Source organism: Onychostruthus taczanowskii, unplaced genomic scaffold (assembly GCF_017590055.1).
Source record: "Onychostruthus taczanowskii isolate IOZ18803 unplaced genomic scaffold, ASM1759005v1 scaffold34, whole genome shotgun sequence".
Taxonomy (NCBI): domain Eukaryota; kingdom Metazoa; phylum Chordata; class Aves; order Passeriformes; family Passeridae; genus Onychostruthus; species Onychostruthus taczanowskii.
The window spans coordinates 6,145,344-6,170,622 of record NW_024500794.1 but is presented as its reverse complement, the minus strand read 5'-3'; the positions used below and the strand labels follow the sequence as shown (position 1 = coordinate 6,170,622).

General features: G+C 44.3%; 2 protein-coding genes across 2 annotated transcripts; both read right to left on the bottom strand.

Annotated features, from left to right (window-relative positions):
- Window positions 1–124: 124 nt before the first annotated feature.
- Window positions 125–9,403, bottom strand: CCDC181 (coiled-coil domain containing 181). Its single transcript, XM_041410945.1, is given in 9 exon segments — window positions 125–779; window positions 781–898; window positions 1,465–1,619; window positions 2,260–2,406; window positions 4,852–5,096; window positions 5,289–5,736; window positions 6,250–6,428; window positions 8,953–9,052; window positions 9,304–9,403. Coding segments are annotated over 7 exon segments (1,314 nt in total). The 5' UTR covers window positions 6,406–6,428; window positions 8,953–9,052; window positions 9,304–9,403; the 3' UTR covers window positions 125–734.
- Window positions 9,404–13,282: 3,879 nt separating this feature from the next.
- On the bottom strand, window positions 13,283–24,936 carry SLC19A2 (solute carrier family 19 member 2). Its single transcript, XM_041410968.1, has 6 exons — window positions 24,663–24,936; window positions 23,917–24,522; window positions 20,609–20,831; window positions 17,021–17,213; window positions 16,003–16,144; window positions 13,283–15,765 (listed from the first exon to the last, which is right to left on the bottom strand). Exons 1-6 carry the CDS (start codon window positions 24,846–24,848, stop codon window positions 15,640–15,642), a joined length of 1,476 nt encoding a protein of 491 aa, XP_041266902.1. The 5' UTR covers window positions 24,849–24,936; the 3' UTR covers window positions 13,283–15,639.
- Between the last annotated feature and the right edge of the window lie 343 nt (window positions 24,937–25,279).

The following is a 25,279-nucleotide window of genomic DNA, read 5'->3' as shown; positions in this document are numbered from 1 at the left end:
GGCATGTTCTCTATCAAGAGTTCACAATTTAGCTGGGTAAGGTGGTGTCGTTTGGTAGATTTATTATAATAAACATTGACATTTATATAAGGAACCTAGTTTCCTTATTACTGGAAAAAGGTCATAATTTGCACAAGCTTTTAATTCCATGGAATAGAACACTACTGAATTTGACTCACAGAAGTAAGTTTCAAAACCTGTTGCACGATCACCTACACATTAGTATTCAAATCACCACTTTCCAGGAACCTAAAAGAACACAGTCCTCCAGTCTAGAGCTGGTCAACAGATCAACAGGAAGTGATACAAGAAACATCATTTTCCAACAACATAACACCTTGCACAGTCTTAATCACTAGCAGCATCAAACAGCGATACTAATCCACCAAAAATTCAATGTTTTACACAGTAGCCTGCGTCCAGGAATCCACGATGGAGCAGAATATAAAGTGCCTTTTAAAGAAGGGAATGTGTATTTGCCATCCTCATATATACATCTTGCACTCATTTAGATTTGGTTAAACCAAGAAGATCCCTGAGTTATGCATTAAAGCAGGCTTTTCAACTAAATTACAAATAAATAGATAGTAAAATCATTGTCACTGAAGGTAATTGTTAAACTTGCTTGAAAGCTTTAAAAACACCATAAAAAGTCAGTAGCTGTAAAGGACAAAAATTCAAGCCATAAAAATTAAGAAGATTGTCACCAATAACTCCATGGCTACATCAAATTTTCAACTGTAATGATCTGAGAAACAAAAGGATTTGGGCTTTGAATTAAATATAGTGGATATTCCGCTTTTGTCTTGCTCTTCTGGCTTCTAATCTAAGCTGCTTGGCTCTCTCTTTAGCAGCTAGTTCTGCTGCTTCTTTTTCTTCTCTCTTCCTTCTCAGCCAGCTGTGGAGAGACAAAGAGGACCAGAAGTACCGGCAGTTGTAATTTCAAGTTTCACATTATCCATTCAAAGGAGATTTGTCCCCCCACTTAACTGGAGCCCACCACGTCTTGTAGGGTGAAGTTGGGTGTTATGGCTAAGACAGTCTAAAAGCCAGCCACACCCAAACACAGGAAGCACTACTTTCCCACCCCAATCTTCCTGCTTCTGTATCCACCTTCATCTCCCCCCTTTTGTTAAACTGGATTAGCTTTATGCTCTATTCATGGAATGAATCAAGGTTGCTCCAGAACAGGCAACAAGGAAAAGATCCCTTTTTTAGCAAAAGTAATTCACTCTTTTCAGCTCAGGTTCTGACAAATCATTTCACAGCAGTGAACAAACAACATCAAGGAACTGATGTATTTTTGTTAGGGTGTAAGTTTAAAAGGGCATATTCATGGAGAAAAAAGCCCCTCCAAAACAATGAGGACTTCAATATCAAAGATGTACCATAAGATAGGTACAATTTTGAGATGATAGACTACAGAAGTTTCAAATGTGGTCCCTTAGGAATGACCCTACTCACTCTCTAAAAGCTCTGTCGCAATCCTCTGGGCTTGGAAAGAAGGCTACTTCCTCAGTTTGGCGTCTCAAGACTTCTATCCGTCTTTCTCTCACATACTGTTGGTGCTTTTTTTTAAGCCATAACTGGTAGGCTTCTTCTGGATCCCTGTGCACCTCCTCATTAATAAAAAAGACATGTATATACAAGGGTTATTGGTAAATAACCTTTATAATAATCACATTATAATAGGGTTTTTTTTTGTATTCTGCTGGCATCTCCCCTCCATGAGACATACTTTATAAACACACTAGAGCATATGCTAATCTGACATAGAATATATACATGAGCAAGCACTCAAAGCACCACGTTTAAAAAAGTACTGAATTTAGCTTTTCAAGCCCATTGCTTTAAGGCAGAAAAACTTTAGAACAGCATCTGAATCTCCAGGTTTTGATCAGGTCATGTGCATTAACTGCTTACTAACAAGTTCTGATGGTAAGGAACATACTCCAGAGAGTCTTCTGGCTGCTTGTTCACTCAGAGCTCAGTCAAGGCTTTCTCCTGGTATATGGGAGCATCACTGTAACCCCTGTGATTTATAATTGAGTTCATGCGTGCTGTTTCTACATTGCAAGCCACTCTGCTAAGATCAATCATAAATCTGTAAGTCTACCTCTTCACTGAAAACAATGTAACAAGAATATATCCCATTGCTGTAAATTTTCATACATTTAGCTAAGAAGGCAGGTTTAGAATTTGGCTTTCCTATTTAACAAGAGCACTACAGATCCCAGTTCCACATTAGGGAGACCTTACTTTGATGCTCAGCTCTTCCATCTGTTTTGCACGACGAATTCGCTTTTCTTGTTGTACCTGTTCTTTCTTCTTTTGTAACCAAGCTTTAAAAACCATTTCATTCTGTTTTCTCCTCATTTCTTCTAGTTCCCTCTTCTTTTCTTCTTCCTTAAGTGGAAGGAAAACTGAATAAACTTAGTTTTTAAGAGAATTATCTTAATCTGCAAAGACTGTTGCAGGCAATAAATAAGCCATTTGAATTGCACGAGAGACACACTAAAATACAGATGAAACAAGAATACTCAAAGACTGCATCACAGCTGATACAACATTTAGGAAGCAATTGCTTGGAGTGCTTCTGTTTGTGATATATTCAGACACTTTTAGTCTAATCCTTTTTGTGATTACCTCTATTTCCATGACACCTCTCGATTCAGAGACATTCAAATATCATCAGGTGAAAACTCTTAAAATTAAGTCTGCCCCAGAGATATGGGCTTAGAATCACTTTAAATGGATATATTTTAAAAATAAATGCAGATCTCAGGCTTGATGGATCACTAAACCCTAATGGATATTTAACATGGACTGCAGGCACCATCTTATAAAAAAGAACCTTTTTTGGACATGAAGTTGCAATGTATTTACTTAAGGAGTATTAATAGCTTCAGGCTTTTTTCAAGTGTACAAAATGAACTGATATCTACATAATTGAGAAAAGTTTCTTTTACTTATTAATTACATTTTAGCTAATGGTAAGTATGTACAAGGAGGAGAAAAAGTTTCAATTAATGCTTCAGAAAGCTGATTAGGACACTTTTACCAGGATTTACTCTCTTTGACACAAAAGCTGTAATCCCTAGTCATTTCAATACTTCAAGAAATCTAATCTTGCAATTAGATGATGTTCCTCCCACCTACACACAACTTCCTTATATCCTCCAAACTTACCATTTCTAATTTACTGGAATGAAAGAAACTCCACCAAAATAAAGCAGAAAGATTCTAGTAATGTCAAGAAATGTTTAATGCCTGTGAAATCCATCACAGAATGGAATAATTCCATTCCAGAATGAAGAAATAAGCTAACACATCCTTACTTTTCCATAAGTCAGCCAACAAAGGAAGAAATTTAGCACACAGGAAAATAACCTTCCTTCCACTCACTACCCTACCTTTTACATTAAATACACAGAGCATGATTCCAAGAGATCTAGTCTTATGTGCACAAAGAAAACACTTCAATCACTCATCAGATTTCATACCCCGCCTTACTAAGCTGAGCCTCAGCAACCTTTCCAGTTCCTCCCACCTACACACAACTTCCTTATATCCTCCAAACTTACCATTTCTAATTTACTGGAATGAAAGAAACTCCACCAAAATAAAGCAGAAAGATTCTAGTAATGTCAAGAAATGTTTAATGCCTGTGAAATCCATCACAGAATGGAAGAATAAGGTAACACATCCTTACTTTTCCATAAGTCAGCCAACAAAGGAAGAAATTTAGCACACACTGTTAGGAAAATAACCTTCCTTCCGCCTTACTTTTCCATAAGTCAGCCAACAAAGGAAGAAATTTAGCACACAGGAAAATAACCTTCCTTCCACTCACTACCCTACCTTTTACATTAAATACAGAGAGCATGATTTCACGAGATCTAGTCTTATGTGCACAAAGAAAACACTTCAATCACTCATCAGATTTCATACCCCGCATTACTAAGCTGAGCCTCAGCAACCTTTCCAAATAAAGCAGGCTAGAGCTGTTTCCACAGATAGAAAGTAACCTTGGAAGCTACTTATCCAGCTTAATTAGTACATCATGGCACAGAAAAATGGCAGATGCTTCATGCTCCTTTTATAGAGCAACACACATAGCAATTTACCTTTTTGCAATTGTATCATCATAATGCAAAAAAGAAGAAAAAAAATCACCATTTTTGAACTCTCTGGTAAAGATTTCTGAAGTCCTCATTACAGCTGTCAGAGGCTGACTTTATTATAATATTTTTCTGTGTAAGGAGTTGAGAAAGAATTAAAATGGTTCTTACAGTCACTCTGCTGTGTACATATTATATTATGACTGAACACTCTCCCATATGATAACTGCCCAATCCATACTTCTTGAGTACCCAAATGTGCCCCAGCCTTACTGTGGTTCATGTAAACTTCCTGCACTGCAGTATATAACATGTGCAGATGTGACACCATGTGCTACATTCCATAAACTGGGGGACTGTAAGAGAACCTAGGTAGAGAGAGAGTCATGAAGCAAAAACAGCAAGAAAACTATAACAGAAGAAGGCCCATTTATGAAGGATATATTAAATAAATACTTCATTTCTCCTCTGAGCAAGGCATGGTCATATGCCACTCTGGGAAAGGAGCTTTGAGAGAGTCTATACAAACCCCAGATAATTACTGTTATTATTATGATTGCTGTTGTTATTATTACTATTATATTATTACTATTATTACTATGTTGTTATTACAACTATTATTGCTGCCTCTTTTATCAAGGAAGAATGGTGTAAATACCCTGATCCCATGGTCTTTGTGGAGCAGAGGAATAGGATAGTCACTGTAATTTACTTTTCTCTATGTATTTACCTCTCTCTTCAGTCTTTCTTTCCTTAGTTCTATCTGCCTCCTTAATTCTTTTTGTTTGGGAGTAAGACTGTAAGTGGAGCTTTTCACAGGTATGTTTGCAGACTCAGTCTTCTCTTTTTCCAGATCTTGTGCACCATTCAAAGCCGAATCTGGCTGCTGCTTAGAGTCAGATGGAGGCATTTCTTTCGCTTGAGAGGCAGTAGGCAAAGAACCAAAGAATTCTGAAGTCTGTTGAGTTTCAATATCTGTAAAAGAAACACTTATTGGGGCCAAAATGCCATGACTTTCAATATCACATAAACTTAAGAGTTCAAACTTTCCATCTTTTTTGACTAGAATTTTACCACTTGTCATCTCCTTACCTAAGCCAGCATGTTCTGAAAGTGATTTGTTTTTCTGTCCCTTGTCATCAGAAATATTCAGCTGAGACAACCCACCTGAAACGTCTCCTCTTGCAAGGTCAGTTTTACCAACTTCAGCATCTCTTGGAGGAGGAGCTTGAAGATTCACTTCATCCTCAAATTTCAACTTCCGTTCTCTGTTTGCATCCACAGGAGCCTGATTTTCCAGCTCTTTGTTGGCTTCTTCAATCTTTTCCAAGACATAACGCTTTATTTCTTCATCCTCTCCCTCATCCAGTTCCTGCTCATTTTCCAGCCTGGATTCCTGGATAGAGCTTTCTCTCTCAGCATCAGATTCGTGGTCCTCCTGTTCAATATCTGACCCGGATTGCAAATATTTTTCATTAGAGTATATCACTTTCACGTTTACATCTGTCTCTGAAAGCTGATCTAGATTTTCTTTCATTTCTTCATTGTCTTCCTGAAAGTTGTCGGCAGTTTTAACAATTTTTGCTTCAACATCCTCTTCCTTTTCTTCAGGATTCTAAAAAAAATTAAAATAAACTAGTCTTTTCTCTCAACAAAGAACAGTTATCAAAGAAAGAGGAAAGAAACAATGAGGGAGAAGAGCAGTACAAACTATCTGCATTCTAAACCAGGTTGTCAAATAGTAATAATTAAGAGCTTTTTTGGCACTAACAAGTCTCTTCATTTTCTTCATGTTTACATTCACACAAAGTTTAACTAACCAGTAAAGTGATTAGTGACAGAATAAAACCACAAGGAGTGTTATACAAACACTTAAAGGAGTACAGAAGTACTTTTGAAAAAAAGTAACATTTTCAATGAACACTGAATATTCTGCTTTATGCACATTAGAACCAAAATAACCAGTTTGCTGAAATGTTTTTCACTATAATTCCAAATAACCTTCTTTGTCAAAATTCAGTGAATGCATGTACACATTTCAAGCAATACTGAATTTGTGCCTATGATTCCAAATATTACTCAATTTTGTCTTCTAAATAACATAACTAGCATATAATACAACAAATACCTCTTTTTCACCAAGTTTTTGTTTTTCTTCTTCATCAGTTAGGCATTCCGTGTCTTTTTCAAAATCATCCTCATATTCTGCATTTTCTGTTGAATCACCCACATCTGCTTGATCTTCCTGTTGATCAGGATCTCTTTGAGCTTCCTTTTCACTCATTTTGGTGATGTGTTAGAGTAATACTACAAAAAGAGAGGGAATAAAACGTTTTCAAACTCTAGTGACAAACAAATACTGGTATGTCTTGTGACACCCACATCAAACTTGTGAGTAATATTAATACAAGCATGTTAGACAGTGCCCAGCACCTCAGGGCTAAGGATAACCAATGGCTCATAAACATGAATGGTTTTGGCCTTTCTAGCTCTGGCTACTGGGAGAAGGTTCGAGTTAAAGCAAATCAAGGTGATTTAATGTCTTTGACAGAGGTTAAACTCATGACCTCCTAACAGTTAGCCTTGTGCTTGGACAAAGAGACCACTATTTTATGTTAGCTTGAAGTGCTACAAACTTCTTGTTTTGTATCTTCCCTTGTTTGTATCTTATCTTGTTTAAATGCTCTGTAGCTTTAAATACTCATTAACCTGTTAATCAGGCTCAATATAATCATGCTCATGACAAAACTGAAGATGAGCCACTATAACGACTGAATCCTTTAAAAAGTATTTGTACTGCATAGCACACAGGTGCCACCAGCTCCTGAAGGACTGCTTAAATTCCAGGGCCTGGTGCTCCAGACTGCCTGCTGCCCCTCAGCTCAGCTCAGTACAAGGCATCAAACACACAAAAGATGAAAGATGTGGACACACTCACGAGCCAGAGACCTGATTCTGCTCTGTTTATAGCTTTAGCCCCTCATAATTCCTTCAATAATTTATTAATTTTTACAAAAGCAGCACAGAAGAAGAAAACATCAATTATTCAAAAGTTCCTGCTCTTTTTGTACTATCTGCTGTAGGTTGGAAGGTGCCACTTCTACCTGCCTCTAGGAGGATTAATCAGTGTCATTTTCAATATACCAAAGATCATGACTGTTGTGACAGAACAAGGAGTAATGGGTACAAATTGAAAGAGGGGAATTTTAGGTCAGATATTAGGATGAAATTCTTTGCTATTTCAGTGCTAAGGCACTGGAACAGGTTTCCCAGGGAGATTGTGGCTGCCCCATTCCTGAAAGTCTTCAAAACCAGGTTGGATGGTGCTATGAGCAACCTGGTCTAGTGAAAGGTGTCCCTGCCCATGGCAAGAAGGTCACAATTTAATGGGGTCCATTCCAACCCCTTAACATTCTATGATATGAAGTGGCAAGACAATATGGGGTGTAAGAGAGAGCTCTGACTCTGCATGGCCCTAGAACAGCAAGACAGCTCTTGCTGTGTGACCATCCTGCCCTTCCAGACAAGAATCACAGAACCAGAGAATCAACAAGGGCTGCACCTGGACTTTCAAATCTGCCTACACGTTTTGTAAAAACTCTTTCATGCAGCAGATGTTGCTTAAATTCTTCCAAGCTTTTGCGTTGAGTTCTGATGAGCATCTCTGAGTTCTCAGTTATTTATTCGCAGGAACAGCAGCTCTGCTCCTCAGAACTCAGTATTTCATGCTGGCAAAGAGTGATGTTCTTTTAAGCCTCAAAGCTTAGTCAAGATTTGTTTTAGAGTGGTAATAAATCTGGGCATTCTTTGCTGCAAAATTGTACAGAAACCTTTAAAAGCTCTTAATTTTCTCTGATCCATATGTTGTTCAAGAAAATCTGGCAGTTTTTTAACATCTTTATAGCTACCACTTGCCACTGGAATCACTCATTCACACTAGATTTCTCAGAATTTAAATTTTAAGAGCTCACTCAGACTTGGCTTTCCATAATACACCTATTTCCATCATGTTTTTCCTGCACCACTTCATATGACACGTAATCATGTTTGCTGGGAAATGCCCCTTTCTTAACAAGTATCCTTGGTTTGAGTGATGACATACCTGGGATCTTAATGGAGATTATTTTGCTCTAGTGCATATTCAGCACAAAACAACTATTACTCTGTGATTTCATTATAATGATAAGCAGATGCAAAAGCTGCACAGATGAATTGTGCCTTTAAAAAAACATGCTCACATCAGTCTATGGCACTCAATACAAACACACTGAACATGCTGTTTAATTCATTTAGGTGAAGTGTAATAATGGGGAGCAGCATACAAATCAGCTTTTTCTGTTTTAAGATAAAGTAGCCATGGCTGAAGAGAGAACTTCCAATTCAATGGCTTGTTTCATAGAATCATAGAATGTTAAGGGGTTGGAATGGACCTTAACATCACCTAGTCCCACCTCCCCCTGCCATGGGCAGGAACATCTCCCACTAGACCAGGTTGCTCAAAGCCCCATCCAGCCTGGCCTTGAACACTTTCCAGGATGGGGCATCCACCATCTCCCTGGTCAATGTGTTCCAGTGTCTCAACACCCTCACAGTAAAGAATTTCTTCCTTGTATCTAACCTAAACTTCCCCTCTCTCAAGTCTCCACTCATTTCCCCTTGTCCTGCCACTGCAGTTCCTGACAAGGAGTCCCTCTCCAGCTTCCCTATGGGTCCCTTCAGGTACTGGAAGGTTGTAATGAGGTTTCCACACAATCTCCTCTTCTCCAGGCTGAACAGCCCCAACCTTCCCAGCCTGTCTCCACAGGGAAGGTGCTCCTGTCCTCTTACCAACCTTGTGGCCTCCTCTGGACTTGCTCCAGCAGTTCCACGTTCTTCTTATGCCATGTCCTTCCTTGGGGGCACCAGAAAATCCTGAATCAGCCCCTATTCTACTGTGGATATTATGAAATAAAGTGATTCAGCATTAAGAGGGACCGAAAGTATTCAGGAAATCTCAAATCTTCATTTACCCCTGCTTCTGTTCTGCTTGGGGTGTGTCTGTGGGGGTGTGCGCTGTGACCATTTGCTCAGTAACATCTCTACGCGGTTACACTCAGGCAGAGTCACAACAAAAGTGACGGATTTCTGTCACTTTGTCCTTCTGCACTAAAACATACACACACACACACACAGACCCACGAACCCGAGCTCCACGAGAGGCCGTAGGGAACGTCCTCACCAGCATTCCCTGCTCCCCTGGGACACGCCAGGCGCCGCCGCTCCCTGCCGGGGACGAGGAGCTGCCGCCGCCGGGAGTTGCGGTTGCCGTGGCAGCGGCGGGGCCGCCCAGCGCCACGGCGGCTGCTGAGGGACAAACGCCGCCTCCCGCAGAGCCTGGCGCCCGCGAGCAGGCCGGGCCGCGCCGCTCCGTTGCCATGGTGACGGGCCTCCTCGGCGGGTCGCCGCCCTGCCTCCTTTTCCGTGTGGCACAATTCCACCTACGGCCTGGAAGTTCTGGAGAAGCGGAGCGCTGAGGGGAGCGGGGGCACACACACCCCACCAGGAGATGGGCAGGAGTGCGGCAGGCGGCTCTCCCTGTCCAGCCGAAAGCCTTCTTTGGTGCTGTTGAATTATGCACTCCTCAGGGAGCAGCCTCGGTTTGCGTGTTGTATTATTCATCATGCTTCGGCTGGCAATGAGCAATCGGATAAGCCCAAGAGTGTCAGTGTCAGAATGTGGGCTTTTGTTAGACACAGAATCATAGAACTGTTTGGGTTGGAACAGGATCTTGAAGCTCCAACCCCCCTTGCCATGGGCAGGGACACCTTCCACGAGACCAGGCTGCTCAGAGCCCCATCCAACCTGTCCTTGAACACCTCCAGGGTTGGGACATACACAGCTTCTCTGGACAACCTGTTCCAGCGCCTCACCACTAATGAAGACAGCACTGAATCTCCAGAGGCACACCTCTCTGTGTTAACCACACACTGCTCCTTGAACTTGGAAATGAAAAAAACCAAACAAAACAAAACAAAAACCCCAAACAGGAATGCCCTGAATTAATTCCCATCTGGGGAAAAAAAAAAAAAAAAAAAAAAAAACACCCTGATTTACCTGCAGAGGCAGGAGGGCTGGCAGAGGGAGAAGGATCAGACTCCTCAGTGGAGCTGGAGGGAGGTGGCAGGTTGCAGTCTCCTCTAGGGAGAACCAAACACCCCACCGGTAATGGATGCTGTGCCCCTGAGGCCAGCAGGTCCCCAAAGAGCTCTGTGACCACCAGACTCCCACAGAGCTCATTGCAAGGGCAAGCAGCTGTCAGCAGCCATTCAGGGTGATAAAGTTCACTCAGCATCACAAAATGCTTCCCAGCACTGAATTTTGGGAGATGACCCTGCTCAGCTCTTCTACCATCCGGGGCTGCAGTAGCATGGATCCCTCTGGGGCGAAAGAGGGAGAGAGCAAGGGAGGGAGTTCTCCTCATGGCAGCACTGACATGGTGCCCATCACACTGTCATGGCCCCAAGTTCTGGATACACTGGCCTGGCAAAGCAAAGAATGACTGCCTACAAGGCCATACACCTCAGAGGGCAGCACCTCCCCTGTACTAAAGGGTTAATGCTAATGAAAGAAAACACAGGCATAAAACAGCCACGAAGCCAGAGCTTTGGTAACTCTCAGAGTAACTCAAGTAGGGTCATCCTTTCACTCAAAGTCACATGGGACAGAAAAGCTGAACCCCTTCAAGGTGGGGTTCACAAGTTCTCTGAAGACATCTGTCATCATAGGCCACATGCCATAGGAGGAGGCTGGACTCCATGACCTCAGGGCTTCTGCTCATTTTATACCATACAGTGAAAAAGAAAACCAGGTTTTGACATTGGTTCTAGTGGCCTGGCAGGGCTCCCTTACACTTACCAGAGATAATGCTCAGTTACCTGCTTGGCAATAGTTCCTGCTGTACCTGGCAAAATTTCAACCAGTGACCTCACCCAGGGCACGCAGTTATTCCACCCTTGAAGGCAATATGCTGAATTTCTGATTTTCCACATTTCATTTTGACAAGTTCATAGCAGTCTAAAATACAAAGAATTGGGTACAATACCAAGGCTTTCTGCTCTGCTTTTATTGTAAGACCATCCTTCATCTTAAAAGCCAGTGCTATCCTTTTAATTCACAAGAGATGCTTTATGCGACTAATTACAAATCAGCGTGATTAAGACAAGGATTAGACCCTATTGTTGGGATGTCAAGCTGTGATGTTTGAGAATAATAATGATTTAAGTCAGTCAAAGTTGATCTATGCATTCATTAACCCATATGTCATTAAATGTTGGTTTTCAGATGTTCCCATGTGTGAGGAAGCTGCAGAGCATGGTTACGAAAAATGCAACAAAAACAGCAGTAAAGCAGTGCAGGGCTCCAAGGACAGACCCTGGCATGTTGGCTGCTGTTTTCCTTGTCACTAATGCATCAGACACTGTGTTCAAGGAACAGATTCATGGACAGTGAGTGAGTGTGTTTCACAAACAAAGGCTGCGTAACACTTCCAGAGCAATATTAAACAAGCACCTTAACACCTTTTTTATATAGTGTAGGAAACAGTTGATACTGTCAAAAGCCACTGGGAACAGGGTTCAGAGCATCCAGTCTCCTGCCCCTTCCATAGCCAAAGTCCCTCTTTCCTTCCCAGCACTTAGCTATAATCACACTGATAGAGAAGAAAACACAAGCGCTTCCACACAGAGCCCTTCCCTTTCCCTGAGAGCACTGCCAGAGCAGTCGGCTGTGTCACACATGCACACGGCCACACCAGGGGTTGAGCACAACCCTGCCTTGCCCTGGCGGACTCAGAGCCACTGCTAGCCCAGGGGGACAGCAGCGGTTGCTGCTCCTGAAACAGCAGTCTCTGGCAGCTCCTACTATTCCTTGCTTTTTGGGCAGAACAAGCCCAGCACCCAGTCCCTCGCTGAAGCAGTAATCCCAGGAACTATACCTCATCCTACCAGCATCACAGCAAGCTCAGTGCAGGACAGAGATTCAGTTGAAACACTCACCTCCAGCAGCCCCCAGCATCAACTGGAACAAAGAAACAGCCCCAGCATCCCAGACAGACAGCGGTGTGTAGTGTTTATCTCATCTCCACCAAACGGCACTGTGTGCTCTATCTCCAGCGCAGAATTTCTGCTCCTTCACAGCAGCTGTGTGCCCCTTTCAGCTCTCTCAGCTGTCCACGATGTGGCAGGATTTGATGGGAGGAGCAAGGACTGCCACAGTTCACGTGGACTTGCTTCAATTGCAAGAGAGAGCAGCCTTTCACCAGCACCAGATGAGAAACACTGGAACCCACCTGAAGGGTAATGCTTTACCTGTATGACCTACTACTTATATTCCTGACATATGCAGAGATTTTAATCCCTGACTGTCAAGAAACTCATCCCCCCACAGCTGACTCCTGTATTCACCCAGGGAAGGCAGATGAATGAAATTCAGAACAGAACTGACATGCAAACAGTCCTTCAGCAATAAAGCTCTGCATGTGTAAGAAAGCCTGCCCTCCCCCTCTCCTCCCCAGAACACCCCTTTTCTTTTGTTTTTGGTGCTGTGCACAGGGCTTGTTGGGCTACTACCCACACAAACCACTGTGCCCTCCAGCCTAGCCTGTACTATGAGGTACAATCCATATCTTCTAGAAACACAGCACAGGAGAGTCTTCCAAGGCAGGGTGTGCCAGCATGGGGGGTTTAAGCATTTCTCCTTTAAGGCATCAATTTTGTAATTAGGTCAATGTAGTAATGCCTCCTGCATGGCAACCCTACGCCTGCTTTCCCGTACTGTCACCCCCAGTTAGACAGGAGCACCCTCACCAGGGCTACCCTGCACTGGTGAGTGATGATCTCCCTCTGCTGACCAGTCTGCACTGGAATTAGAGCAGTGCTTCTGGACTGCTCAGCAGTTAAGAATCCCCAATACAAGACACTCACACAGAGTTATACAAACCTACACAAGGCAGCCAGCAACTATCAGCTTCTTGAAGCCTTGCTTCTTTTTGTTCTAAAAACATGTTTGGTTCTGAATTGTTTTTCTCTTTGTTACAAAGATGCTCAGAACAACCTGCAGCAGCAGTGCGATGGATCCGCAGGGAATCAAAATAGAGAAAAAACATTTTCCACACAGGATGGCTCAGAGTATTTTTATTTAACAAAAATAGCTGTTTCATTAGAAACCAACAACGTCCACATGGTTACAGATTTTCCTAGACATCACTGTTAACTCTGCATCCAGTTCCTATCAGGCTCTCTAGTCACCTCATCACCACAGCAACAGCAGAGCTCAAAACCTGAATGACATCTAGGTGTGGCTTCCATACCTTGTGGGCCTGAAGACATAGACAACCCAAAAAGCCTTTCTATTGTAGTTGCCACAGATTCATTACTTTGGTGCAAAAATCACTGATATTGCTCTAAGTCATTAGTTAATTTGTGACTTACTTTTAAAATAACTGGGCTGTTCCCCATCAAAGATTTGATCTCTGTATGAAAAGTATGATTAAAATTGAGCTGCTCCTTTTGGTCACTTGACAGGAGTGCTGTGCATCCATTCCCCCTGCTTTGCTCCAACTGCCATCAGACCAAGGAACTCAAAAGACAGACCATCCCTGTCCCAGGACAGCTCATCAGCTAGCATTTCATGGCTTCAGATTTTATTTTTTTAAAAAACAAAAAACCACAGAGAAAGGAATATATACATGGGTGGCTTCAAGTTTCGATTTCAGGATAAGGCAGTTAAGTTTACATGTGTAAATGCCAGTGCAGCTGAGCCCCTCTTTAGGGGGCTGTTTCAAGAGGCAGCATGCAGAAAGAAAAGTTTCTGGGGAGTGGGCTCCCCTGAGCAGCTGGCCTGGAAGGGCTCCCTGGATCCCAGGCAGCAGATGCCAAACACATTAATCATGCACCTTGTGTAGTAAAGGCTGAGGCTCACAGAAAGTGATGGGAAATATCCCAGTCAGGAGGAAAACACCTTCCCAACCCCAGTACTGTGAAATCTCCTTGGCACTAAGAGCAGGTGATGAAGCAAAGCTGCTTCTTCAGCTGAAAGAAGAAAGGAGCTCTAACGAACACACAGAGAAGGCACGGAGGGAAAGGCTGCATTGCACCTTCTCCCTTGCTAGCTCTCCTGTACACTTAAACTTGCTACAACTTGCAGAGAAACGGGCACAGAACCTGCACAAAAAATAGGCATTTGTTGCTGTGCTGGTCATGCTGCCTGAGTATCCAGGTGCCCAAGCCCAGGACAACTCTGTAAAACTCCTCCTCAGTGTTGAAGCAATTTGGAAAAATAAATTATTTTTAAAAACCGATATGAGGCAAGTCCCAGATTGTTTAAACTGGACAAAACAAAAAAAAATTGCCCACTCCAAACATTCATTGTTCTGCTTATGTGAAACGAAGAGGTAGAACTAGTGGACAGAGACCCACCAGAAGCATAAAGGCATTTTAAAATAACAGTGGAAAAATGACAAACCCATAAATCATCATTTTTCAAAGCCTCAGACAGTCATTCTGCTAACTACCACAATTGAAGGTGTCAATTTAATCACCAGAGCCACAATTCTCTAAGGGCACAAAGAACAGCTTAAAATCCTGTGAGTTACCTTCCTTCTCAGTGCTATGCTAACACACACCACCCCCGAAACAGTCCAGCCCGTGGGTTGTGAGGCAGTAACTCCTGTAATCATAGGAACCTGCAGCCCTAAGGGACAAAGGCAAAGTTATTCAAGGGTACCTTGGATTAGCATTTTGCCTATTTCAACTCCCTCTAAGTTTCCCCTCCAGTTACAGTCCTTCCTGGGCACAGGCCTTTGTGGAACAAGTAATGCTGCTGACAGCCCATCCACCAGTGCCACAAATTGCCCCAGGACATAGTTTTGTTTCTGGGGAAGCACCATGATCAGCTAAGGTAAACCTCTGGCAGCAGGTATGACAGACAGGAACAGGAGAAACAGTACAAGCTCCTCAAGGAAGCATGTGCGTATTCAGAAACATAAGTGTACCAGTCCTCAAAACAGAGCATCCAGCATCACAGGGCAGCTTCACTGAGAGCCACACTGCGGAGCACAGTCCCCAGGCCACCTCCTATCCCAGGCCTGGGGCTCTCCACAGAGGTCTGTTAGTGTGCCCTCATTTCTGCCCTGTAGCAGCACCTCATGACAGAGAGCAGCAGGTTACCAGACAATGACAAAACTGTCTGCAGATGGACAGTGTTAGACTAAAACCTCCCAAGGTTCTCATTCTTTGAGAAAACTTACTGTTCTTTGCTGCACATCCCATACATGCAACAGAAGAACAAAAGGCATTTTAGAAAGAAGATATTTGTTCTTACTTACGTAAGAGCTAATATATTTACCTTCTAAAATGTGCTACTAATATAGTATAAATATGGATCATATACCATTAAGGTGATTGCCTTGGGAAGAAAAGGCAGAGATTAAAAACAGACCTATATCTTCATATGTAGTCACCAAGAGTCTTTGCTTAGTGCACTACTGGCTTTCAGGAGATCTGCTTTGCGCCTGTTCTTGTCTTCTGTAAGCTCCCACAATACTGCAGATGCAACTGACCAAGAACACCAGTGAGATGGCCGCAAAGTAAGAGGCATAAATCATGAACTGCACAAAAGAGGAAAAGAAAATAAAAAGAAGTGGTTAAACCAAGCAGTTTCCAGATTTATAGGAATGTTAATAAAATAAATTAGTTCCCTTCCACTTCTAAAATGTCAGGATTCAGTGGTTATTTCTGTGTCAAATCCTTGACCCAAGAAACAGGTAGCTGAGCAGCTTTACAGCTTGGTTTATCTTCCTCCTTTCCCCACCTCCCATCAATAAACATAAAAGCATTTGTCATACCTGGGTGAAGATATCCAAGCCAAGCCCACTGGCATCCACAACAATCACAGTGAGCAGAGTCTGAAGTGCTAAGGCAATGAAAGTATTGACCCCAAACACTAGGGCATACCGCTCCACACTGAGATTTGTAGCAATCTGGAACCTGGAAAGAAAGGGATGACCAGAAACATAAGGGAAAGAGCAGAGGAATGCATGAATGGCAGGAGCATTTCTGGACAGAACAACTATGAAACTTGAGGAGTTACATTGACTGGTTTCATATTTTCCACAGCTAAATTACCTTGCACAGATAGTGTCCTTTTCTAAATAGGATCACGATGGACTAACTTGGAAGCTAGAAGACACCCACAGATACATGCAACCCCTTTTTTCAAAAGCGAAAAAACAACACAACCCACCACTAAGGGAACTCTGTGGGCTTCAGTGTCACTGAAGCAGCCCTGCTGCCTGATGTAAAGGGTCTTGTCACGTGAAAAGATGCAATGCACTCTGACCCCAGAGAGCAGCTGGCAATCTCAAAGCTTCAGTCTGTTGCTGTGTGGCCCATAATTTTTTGCACCCTTCTAACCAGAACTCCCTTTGCTGTTGCCAGTTTGAGCATCACCCCTCTTCTTGTGCTTGAGCTGTCTTGGAGTTATTTTGTGCTTCAAAACCAGCTATGTTTTCCTCCCCAAAGTGACAAATAACATTGAAGTAGTTTTCCTACAGGTTAGGGAAAGTTGATACTTCAGTTCAGGCAAAGCATTGTCCTTTCCTCATCTGTTAACACTTCACTCCAGCCATGTTTATGAAAAACATCCCCCTAGCAATCAGCACTATCTAATATTTAGAAGTAGTCACTTCAGTGTCACAAGACTTTTAAGCTTGGGCACACTGCCAGCCAAATATATATCCGTGCCTCAGTTTCCAACCTGAATCACAACGCAAACCCTTGCAACAGACTCTTGTTACACAGGAAAGGCACTGCATTCACACCAGCTGTAACCTTGAGAGCAGCTTACGTTACAGAGATACTCACGTTGCTATTGTGATTAGCATCATGTAGATGATTCTGAAGACGACATAGGATGCATAGCACACCCAGATGTTATGAACAGTGTCCATGACATACACAGCAGCAGCAATAAGAAAGGAGAACAGGGTAAGTGCCACTTCACCCCACACTGCCCAGGATGTTTTTATGTGACCCACAACAACGACTGCAACAGCTCCTGTGAGGGGAAGGAAAGCATAAATCTTAGTAATTACAGCTGGAGCAATTTGGAGATGGTGCATTGAGAGCTCTACAGCCCCTAACAGCCAAACATGAATGAAGTGGAGGGCACAAATGGGAACACCTCAGCAGCTCTCCTTCCTGACCCCTCCCTCACCTAGAATGCTGCTGCAAACTCCTATTTACTTTTACAGAAACAGAAAAAAAAAATACATAGGTCAATGCTGACTGCCTCTAAAGTCTCCTCTCTTACTCCAGAAGGATGACAGCTCCAGGCCTCAGACCACTGCCACTCACCCCTCTGTGCATGACTGTGGCAGTGCTGTCAATAACTGGGCAATTTCTGTTGAGAAATGCAAACCCTGGTTCTCAAAAGCACTCATCTAATTATTTAGTGGTGCTTTAGCAGAGGGTAGGAGGGAGAAAGGCACTACTCACTTTAATGCACAGCTGTTAGAGCTCTCTCCTAGGAAGCAGAAAAACCTACATTTACTGTCATCTCCATACTGGGCTGTAAGATCAAGTAAGACGAGGAGTCCAAATCCACATCTCCTGGAATGCAGCCTAATCACAGGTTATAATCATGAACTATTGATTGTGCAAGAACAATCCTTTACAACCCAGACAGGTTTGTAACTCTGGCTGGATTTTGTGAAGGAGGATGGGGATAAAAGACAAATCACAGGATGGGAAAGCATGTGGTATTTCATGCAATTCAATGAGCAGACAAGGTGTGTTTCATGCACTATCATAGTTGCAACTACTGAGTAGTCTAAATACATATTACATTAATAGAAAATTCCCATTCCAAGTAGGCCTTGTTCTGCACATAAGCCAAATAGCAACCAACAGCATAATGGCTGTACACAGCAAGCCAGACAAACTGCATACTGACAAAGGGAGGTTTACAGGACATCTCTGAAAAACAGGATTGTGTTCAGCAGTAGACCACTGCACAAAAGCACTGCAGTGCACTATCTAGGCTCTTTGTACCCCTTAGCTGACATGCTGTCTTAGAAAACCTTCAAGCACACCAAGACTCCTCATGCACCACCAGTTTGCCCAAGCCTTCAATCCTGTCAGACCTTACATCAATCTTGCAGACTGGTGAAGAAGGGCACTATGCCAAGGGAAAGGATTTCTTTTCCCCCACTAAAATCTGACTAACGTCTTGTTCTTTGAAAGTCTGGCTCCTCCAGTAGGAAAACTCTGAAATGCAAAAAGAAGCTCAGTCTTAGAGCATTCTTCCTACTGTCTCAGCAATTCTGAAATTTGAGAACAGACATGAGGATCTCATGGCAATTCACAAAATGGTAATCTTCCTATGTGCCAATGTTGTATCAGCCTGACAGCCAATTCAGAAATTCAGTCTCTGTCCTTCAATGAAACACATTCAACTGATCAGTGGTTTCACAACCCAACCTGATAAAGGATTGCCACACTCCAAAGAAGGCGCAGGGATGCAACCTAACAGTCAGCTGATCTCCCTAGAAGAAATACTAATTCTCTTTCCCAGGACAGGGAGCCTACAGTTACATGAGTCACCATGCCAACTTAAACCCTTCTGCAGGGCAGGGACGGCAATAGCATCTTATGCAAAGGTTGCCAAATATTGCTCATAACTGAGCACAGAATGACTAAGAGCAATAAAAGTGGCAAATCAGATGTGGGACACAGCAGGAGAGATTTCTGATACAGGGAGAAGAGCAAACAGCATGTTTTTCTGTAAGTCTGATGCCTCACTGAACAAAGTTGAGTGCAATTCAGATTATCCACCTTCAAAAGGCAGGTTTGGTGCAAAGATGGGCACATTGTGTTCTTGCAGAATTAAGGAAGAGAACAAAGAGCTTAACTTTACCAAAGAACAGCTAGAAAACCTGGCTTGTCTGTCCCAGAGCAAAGATTTTGTGTTAAAATACAACCTTGGCATGACATCAGAGATAAATAAAGAGCTCATTAATAAACTCAAAGTGGAAATCAGAAGTTAGAGCATTTGCACTAGCGCCTAGGAAGTCAGGTCGCTGCACACTCATTCTTAATGGGTGCCCAGTCCTGTCACACACTTCAAGCTTTTAGTTGTGACTATTAATTCATTAAACTTTGCTTCTTTCAAGCAATTAATCACTATCAGCTGGAAGGATTCTGTCTTTTGAGCAGTTCAGGCTACTTTGCCTGTAAACATCACACAAAATGATTCAACAATTTATAAAAATACTTGAGGAAAAAAAAACCAAAATGGGAAACTAAAAACTTCAGTCCTACAAGAGTTTAGGTCCATTGTTCACAGGCCTTTTTAAAAAGGACCTTGCTATCAAAGGTGTTCATTATAAGGTTTAAAGAATACCCTTCCCCTTTTTTTAAAATGCTTTAAATTGTGCTGCTATTTCGCCACATTATGGGTCTTCTTTTCCTTGATAACAATTCTTCCTCTACTGGGACAAAGGTAGGATGGTAGAGGAAGCCAATCCAAACAAGAAGTAAGAGCCACAGGCTCATGCTAGAGTAGAGAAACAGTGTACGACAGCAAGCTACTTAAGGGCAGGTTTAGCACACCAAGGACTGAATAGACAAAGTCATCAAGTTGCCAACAGTGGGTTGTGCACTAACTTCTGGAACTATAAATCAGCCACAGCTTCCTACTGAACTTCAAGAAGGAGCTGAGCACACCCAAGGAAGCACTAATATTTTGTTTGTGTACCTTGGTTTCTTTTCCCCCAAGCAGGTGATGTCCACAGCAGATGATGGAATATCAAAGAAAAGGGACATGCTGCAGCAACATCTAGAAAACTTCTGCAAGGCTATGTTAGTTATTTAAAAAAGGTATTGTCCTAGTTCTGGCAATGAAACAGTTGTAAACAGCTTCATAAACAAATGCTTGTATTGACTGACCTACTTGTCCCTTTCAAGTCAACCAACTTCTTTCATCTTACTAGCTTCTGTTCCTAGCAGTGCTGAAAAGACTAACCATGGCTCACTGCATGCTGGGTGCGTACAGGAAACCTTCATAGCCTCCTGGAGGAAAACCAAACGCACAGGACCCCATATCTGACTCAGTGGCTAAAACAAACATAACCCCACTTGGCTGTCATGGTGACAGCCAAGAGCATACAGTCAGCCACATGCCTGGAGCCTTGTGCCAAGTATTTCAGAATGAAGATTGCCTTGGGAGGCTCCTCTGAACACCTACTGGATTACAAGAATCAGGGCTGCTTCAACAACTAACTCACACTGAGCACCCTACCTGTGCGTGTCAGGGAAGACTCACCCAAATGCCAGGGTTTACCTCTCCTGCATGCTTGGTAAAATGCATGGCACTTCCAAATCATGTTCTAGTGACCTTGAAGGAAACAAGACATTTCTCACAGCAGAGCAGGAGCTAAGCTGGAAGCTTACCCAGGAGTGTTGAGGCTGCCTCCACAGCACCATTGTAGACGTCCGCGCTGTGAGAAGGCAGCACCATCTCCCACAGGCCCTGAGCATAGTTGATGACCTGAAAGTAGCCACAGGTGGACAGTGCCCACCACACGGACCAGCAGAGCATGGTCCTAGAGGAGTAGCACTGCAGGAGGTCTTGCCAGAGCTCTTTGAGCACCTTTGCGATGTCTACTTTCTGCTTCTGCGTAGATTGGAGAAGGAAGGGGAGAGAAACGTTAAGTCTTTGTTTATGAACACTTCACACTGCTTCACAAAATAGCCCCTTTCAGGTGGTCTTATCACTGGTGAGTGACAATACCATTCTTGGACACAAACCCCCACAGAGTAATGAATAAAAAGCTTTCCCATCCCACAGTCTGTGCCAAACAGGGCCATACCCTTACACGCAGAGGAAGGGTTCAGTCCCAAGCACCTCCCCAGCAGACAGCAGCGACTGCCACATGTTATGTAAGCAACTGAAGGGTACCACAGAAGACACACCAGAGAACAGGACACAATATCCACTTAGATAAGACAGGATCAGAAGCCAGTCTTTTACATCATAAAGGCAAAAAGTATCATTAACACCTTTAATTCCTGATTCAAATTCAACCAAATTTTGTATAGAAAACTATATATCTGTCCCCAAATAAGTTGGTTTTCTTTAGAATAGGCATTGGGAGTTTATAAATACTCAAAGAAGCTATCTCATTACCACACGCTCTACCCCTGTTAAAGCTCACCAGCGCTTCAAGAAGGTGAGAGATGTCACCTGGGAATCTAAAGGGAAACAGAAGCTACTTCCACCAAACACTGCTATTGCAAGTGGCAGGTCCTGCACATACAAATGCCCTGACATGGCAGGAGATAAAAAATGAAGCTTTCCACTCTGAATCTTTCTAGAAAGAGCATGCAAGGGGGCAGACCCTAAAAAATAATTGAAAATAGATCAATTCTAGCAATATGACAGAGGATGACAGTAATCAAAATTGTTTTTTACATACAGATTGTTACAGTCCTGTTCTTTACAACTATATGTCAACAGCAGCAGAGGAAAAGAGCATGTCTTTACTTTGTATACAAAAGTTCTTGGTTACATTCACCACACACACGCATGTACAGACATAGTGTAGACTCTGTAGGGCAAGACCCTTCCAGTCTGAGTAGGAAGAGCAGTCACTTAATGTGAGATTGGGCAGAGCCCCAAGGCCCACCCAGCACCTCAGGTCCCTGTGAACTTGGATTCCCTGCAGGGAAACACACAGCATTGTCACAGGACTGAGCTATTGCACATTGTGCTGTCACATGCCCAGTTTCAGAGTGGTTTCCAGAAAGCAACAGCAACTTTGAGCACTTGGCATTATGCCTTTTCCCTGGGGGAATCATGCAGTGTGTTCCTGAGAAAGACTATTTTTCATGAGCAATAAAACTAATTCAAAAGGTTTCTACTAAAACCCCAAAAGACCACAGATTGAAACCTCTCCTGAACTTCCTTTCTTCCACCCCTTCAACTGCCACTGATTTCTAAGCATCTTTATTAAGCACCACACAGTCCCACCGGTGCCTTGCCAATGGCGTAACTCTTGCTCTGCACATGGATACCATTCCTCCAAAACACAACAGAACAACCTGGGAAGAAGTGAGCTTGTGGCAATGGGACTTTACACATAACTCCCACACAGACGGTTTCACACAAAGCACAAGTTAAGGCACAGGAAAACAAGAAAAAGGGAATGGTCACACACAATGCAAAAACTGATTTGGCTGCTCAGCCCCAGTGAGTGTCTGGTAAGGCAGAAAGGCACACCTGCCCTGCCCTGGCAGTGCCTCTTCAGTACAATTATTCCTACAGCCATCCATGTTTGCGAAATATGGTTGCTGTTAGCTCAGCAAGAATGACAATCATCACACTCCAGTGCTTCTCAGCCTTCAGCACCTGGTGTAAGTGACCTCAGGGGAGTTAGGCAGGTGTACTCCCTCCTTTTCTGAACTTTTCTCCACTACTTTGGTACCACTCGTACTCTCACAGGAGAGGAGTAAGGTAAACAAAAGGGATGGATAAGTTATATGTTTATGGCACAGAATTTGTCTTAACAAATACCCTTCAACATGCAAACATAGCTTGGGTAAAAATATCTTTGGTCGCACAAAATCGTGCTGGATGGGGCAGGACTAAATCTCTGGAATGTTAATACCCCTAATTCCCAGCTGTAGCTGGAGAAGCAGAAAGCAGCCATGGGTACCAGCCATGGGTGCCTTACTTGCTAAGAAATACCCACTGCTGACTAATCCAGCAGCTGCACTTACCTTCTGGCTTGTCCTCAGAACCAGCACGGCCTCCTTCTCTCTGAGGAGCAAGGCTGGCCTCTCCCCAGGGCCTCAAATCCCCCTGCCAGGAATCTCCATATATTTGCATTTCCTGGAGCAGTGTGGCCAGCAGGGACCTGCCCAGCAGACAACTACACACTCAGACTGGGCCCCAGCCTGGAGGCTGCTCACCCGTGGTGGGACTCAGCACATCCCTCCACCAAGCAAGGGTCCCTGCACTTGTTTCCATACAAATGGCTTTGCCAAGTTACACAGCCCATAAAAGCCACAAGTCAGGGCACTACCTTGGCGTTCTCAGGGGCTGCATTAAGCTGATATCATGCAGATGTGCTCCCTCCAATTTCTCCACACTCTGCCCTTCTATTACTAATCAACGTCTGCTTCCACATGCCCCCAAGAACTATTGCAGCTTCCTTCCTAGAGCAGCTTCCTTCCAGGATCACACAATAAACCCCAATTATTACACAGCATATTGCAGCACAACTCACGCAACAGTTGGAGTAACAATGCCAAAATCTGAGTACAAGAATTGCCTCTTTCTGCAAATCACTGAGTGTATCCAGAAGCACACACAGAGTTTGGACATATGCTCAATGTTTAGTGTCCCAGAGATGTCCCTTGCATTGTACCACGGGATGGCAATCTGATGCCCAGAGCATTCAGACTGCAGCCTTGGTGAGACATGAAGAGCAATTTCAGAAAAACTAAGGAGCAGTCTACCATGCTCCAACAGCAAAAGGATACCAGTAATAATTCTCTCTGTGCCATAAGTAAGAGGGATATGTAAAGGGATACTTTCTTGCTGTTAGATATTACATCTCTACTGTAATATCTAACAGCAAGAAAGTATCTGCTTGTATACTGCTAGGTATATATATATATATATATATACTGCATGCATGACAACCACATCATCACTATGGCATCTTCTACTCATGTAAACTCAGGGCACAACTCACCTGTTTCTCTGCTGAATGACCCTCCCCATTTAAGGGAACTTTTGTCTCATCCTCCCAGCCAGGTGCCCTCTGCACATCGGGATGATCTTGGACAGCCGCTCCATTTTTACAGTCCATGACCTTCATTTCACAACTAAGCCGCTGACTTGAGAGGTGGTGAAAGAAAAGGCTTTTTCGTGGCATGGGCAGGAACCACGCCGTGGCAAAGGCAATGGATATGCTGGTTAAGGAGACAACGTTCAAGCTGAAGAGGGACCATCCCGCCACTGACACAAGGACCTGCCCAGACACCGAGCCCACTGTGTAGCCCACCAGGGTGGCACTTCGGCAGTAGCTGGTGACCTGCTGGTACAGGTTGATATCGACGACACTGTAGATGTAGGAATAATAGGCGATGTCGGTGGCAGTCCCCATCCCGTAGAAGAACTCAAGGAACTGGAAAGCCCACAGCCCCTGGGCGTACAGCAGCATGAACCAGGTGACGATGAGGCTCAGGCCCTGCAGCAGGACCACAGGCTTGTACCGCAGGTAGTCCGTGGCCAGGAACACGGGGAAGAGCAGCGCCAGGTAGGAGTAAGTCCACACCGGGTAAATCTCGTTGAACACCTGCGGGAGGGAAAAGACGGCGGTAACCGCCGGCACTTCCGTACTGCCAACAAAGCACAGACACACAGACACACAGACACACACACACTCCGCGGGGGAGGAGCCTGGGGGGGAGGAAGTCACCCGGGGGGACGCGGTACCTGCGTCTCGGAAAGGTTCTTGTGCGGCCCCAAAAGGTACCGGGTGAGGAAGGGCTCCGACGGCCGCACGTTGCAGAAGAAGCCGTAGGCGCAGAGCAGTGCCGTGGGCAGCGCCCAGGAGCAGGCGCTGCCGCTGGCAGCCCGGGCGGAGGATCGCGCCGGCCGCCCCCCGTGCGAGTCCGCCATGCCGGGCCGGGCCGGGCCGGGCCGGAGGCGCTCCCGGGGCCGGAGGCGCCGGTGGCGGGCGCGTCCCGGTCACCTCCCGAGACGGGGGCTCCGGCCCGCGGCCCTGCGCCCCACGCTCATTGGCCGGCGCGCGGGGGGCGGGGCCACACGCCGCACTCGGATTGGGCAGACCGTCCCGGGGGCGGGGCCAGCCGCCGCGCACGCGGGAGGGGCGGGGGGGGGCGGGTCCCGCGGGCCGCTGGCCCCGGGGCTCCGCGTGCGCCGCTCCCGGGAGAGCCGCTCCCGCACGGATCCGCTCCCGCACGGATCCGCTCCCGCACGGATCCGCTCCCGCACGGATCCGCCCGCGGGGCCGCTGACCCCTGCCGCTTTCTTCCCTTTCGCTAGATAAGAGCTTTAATCACTTCTGTGGTTTAATAAAGCAGCACCTT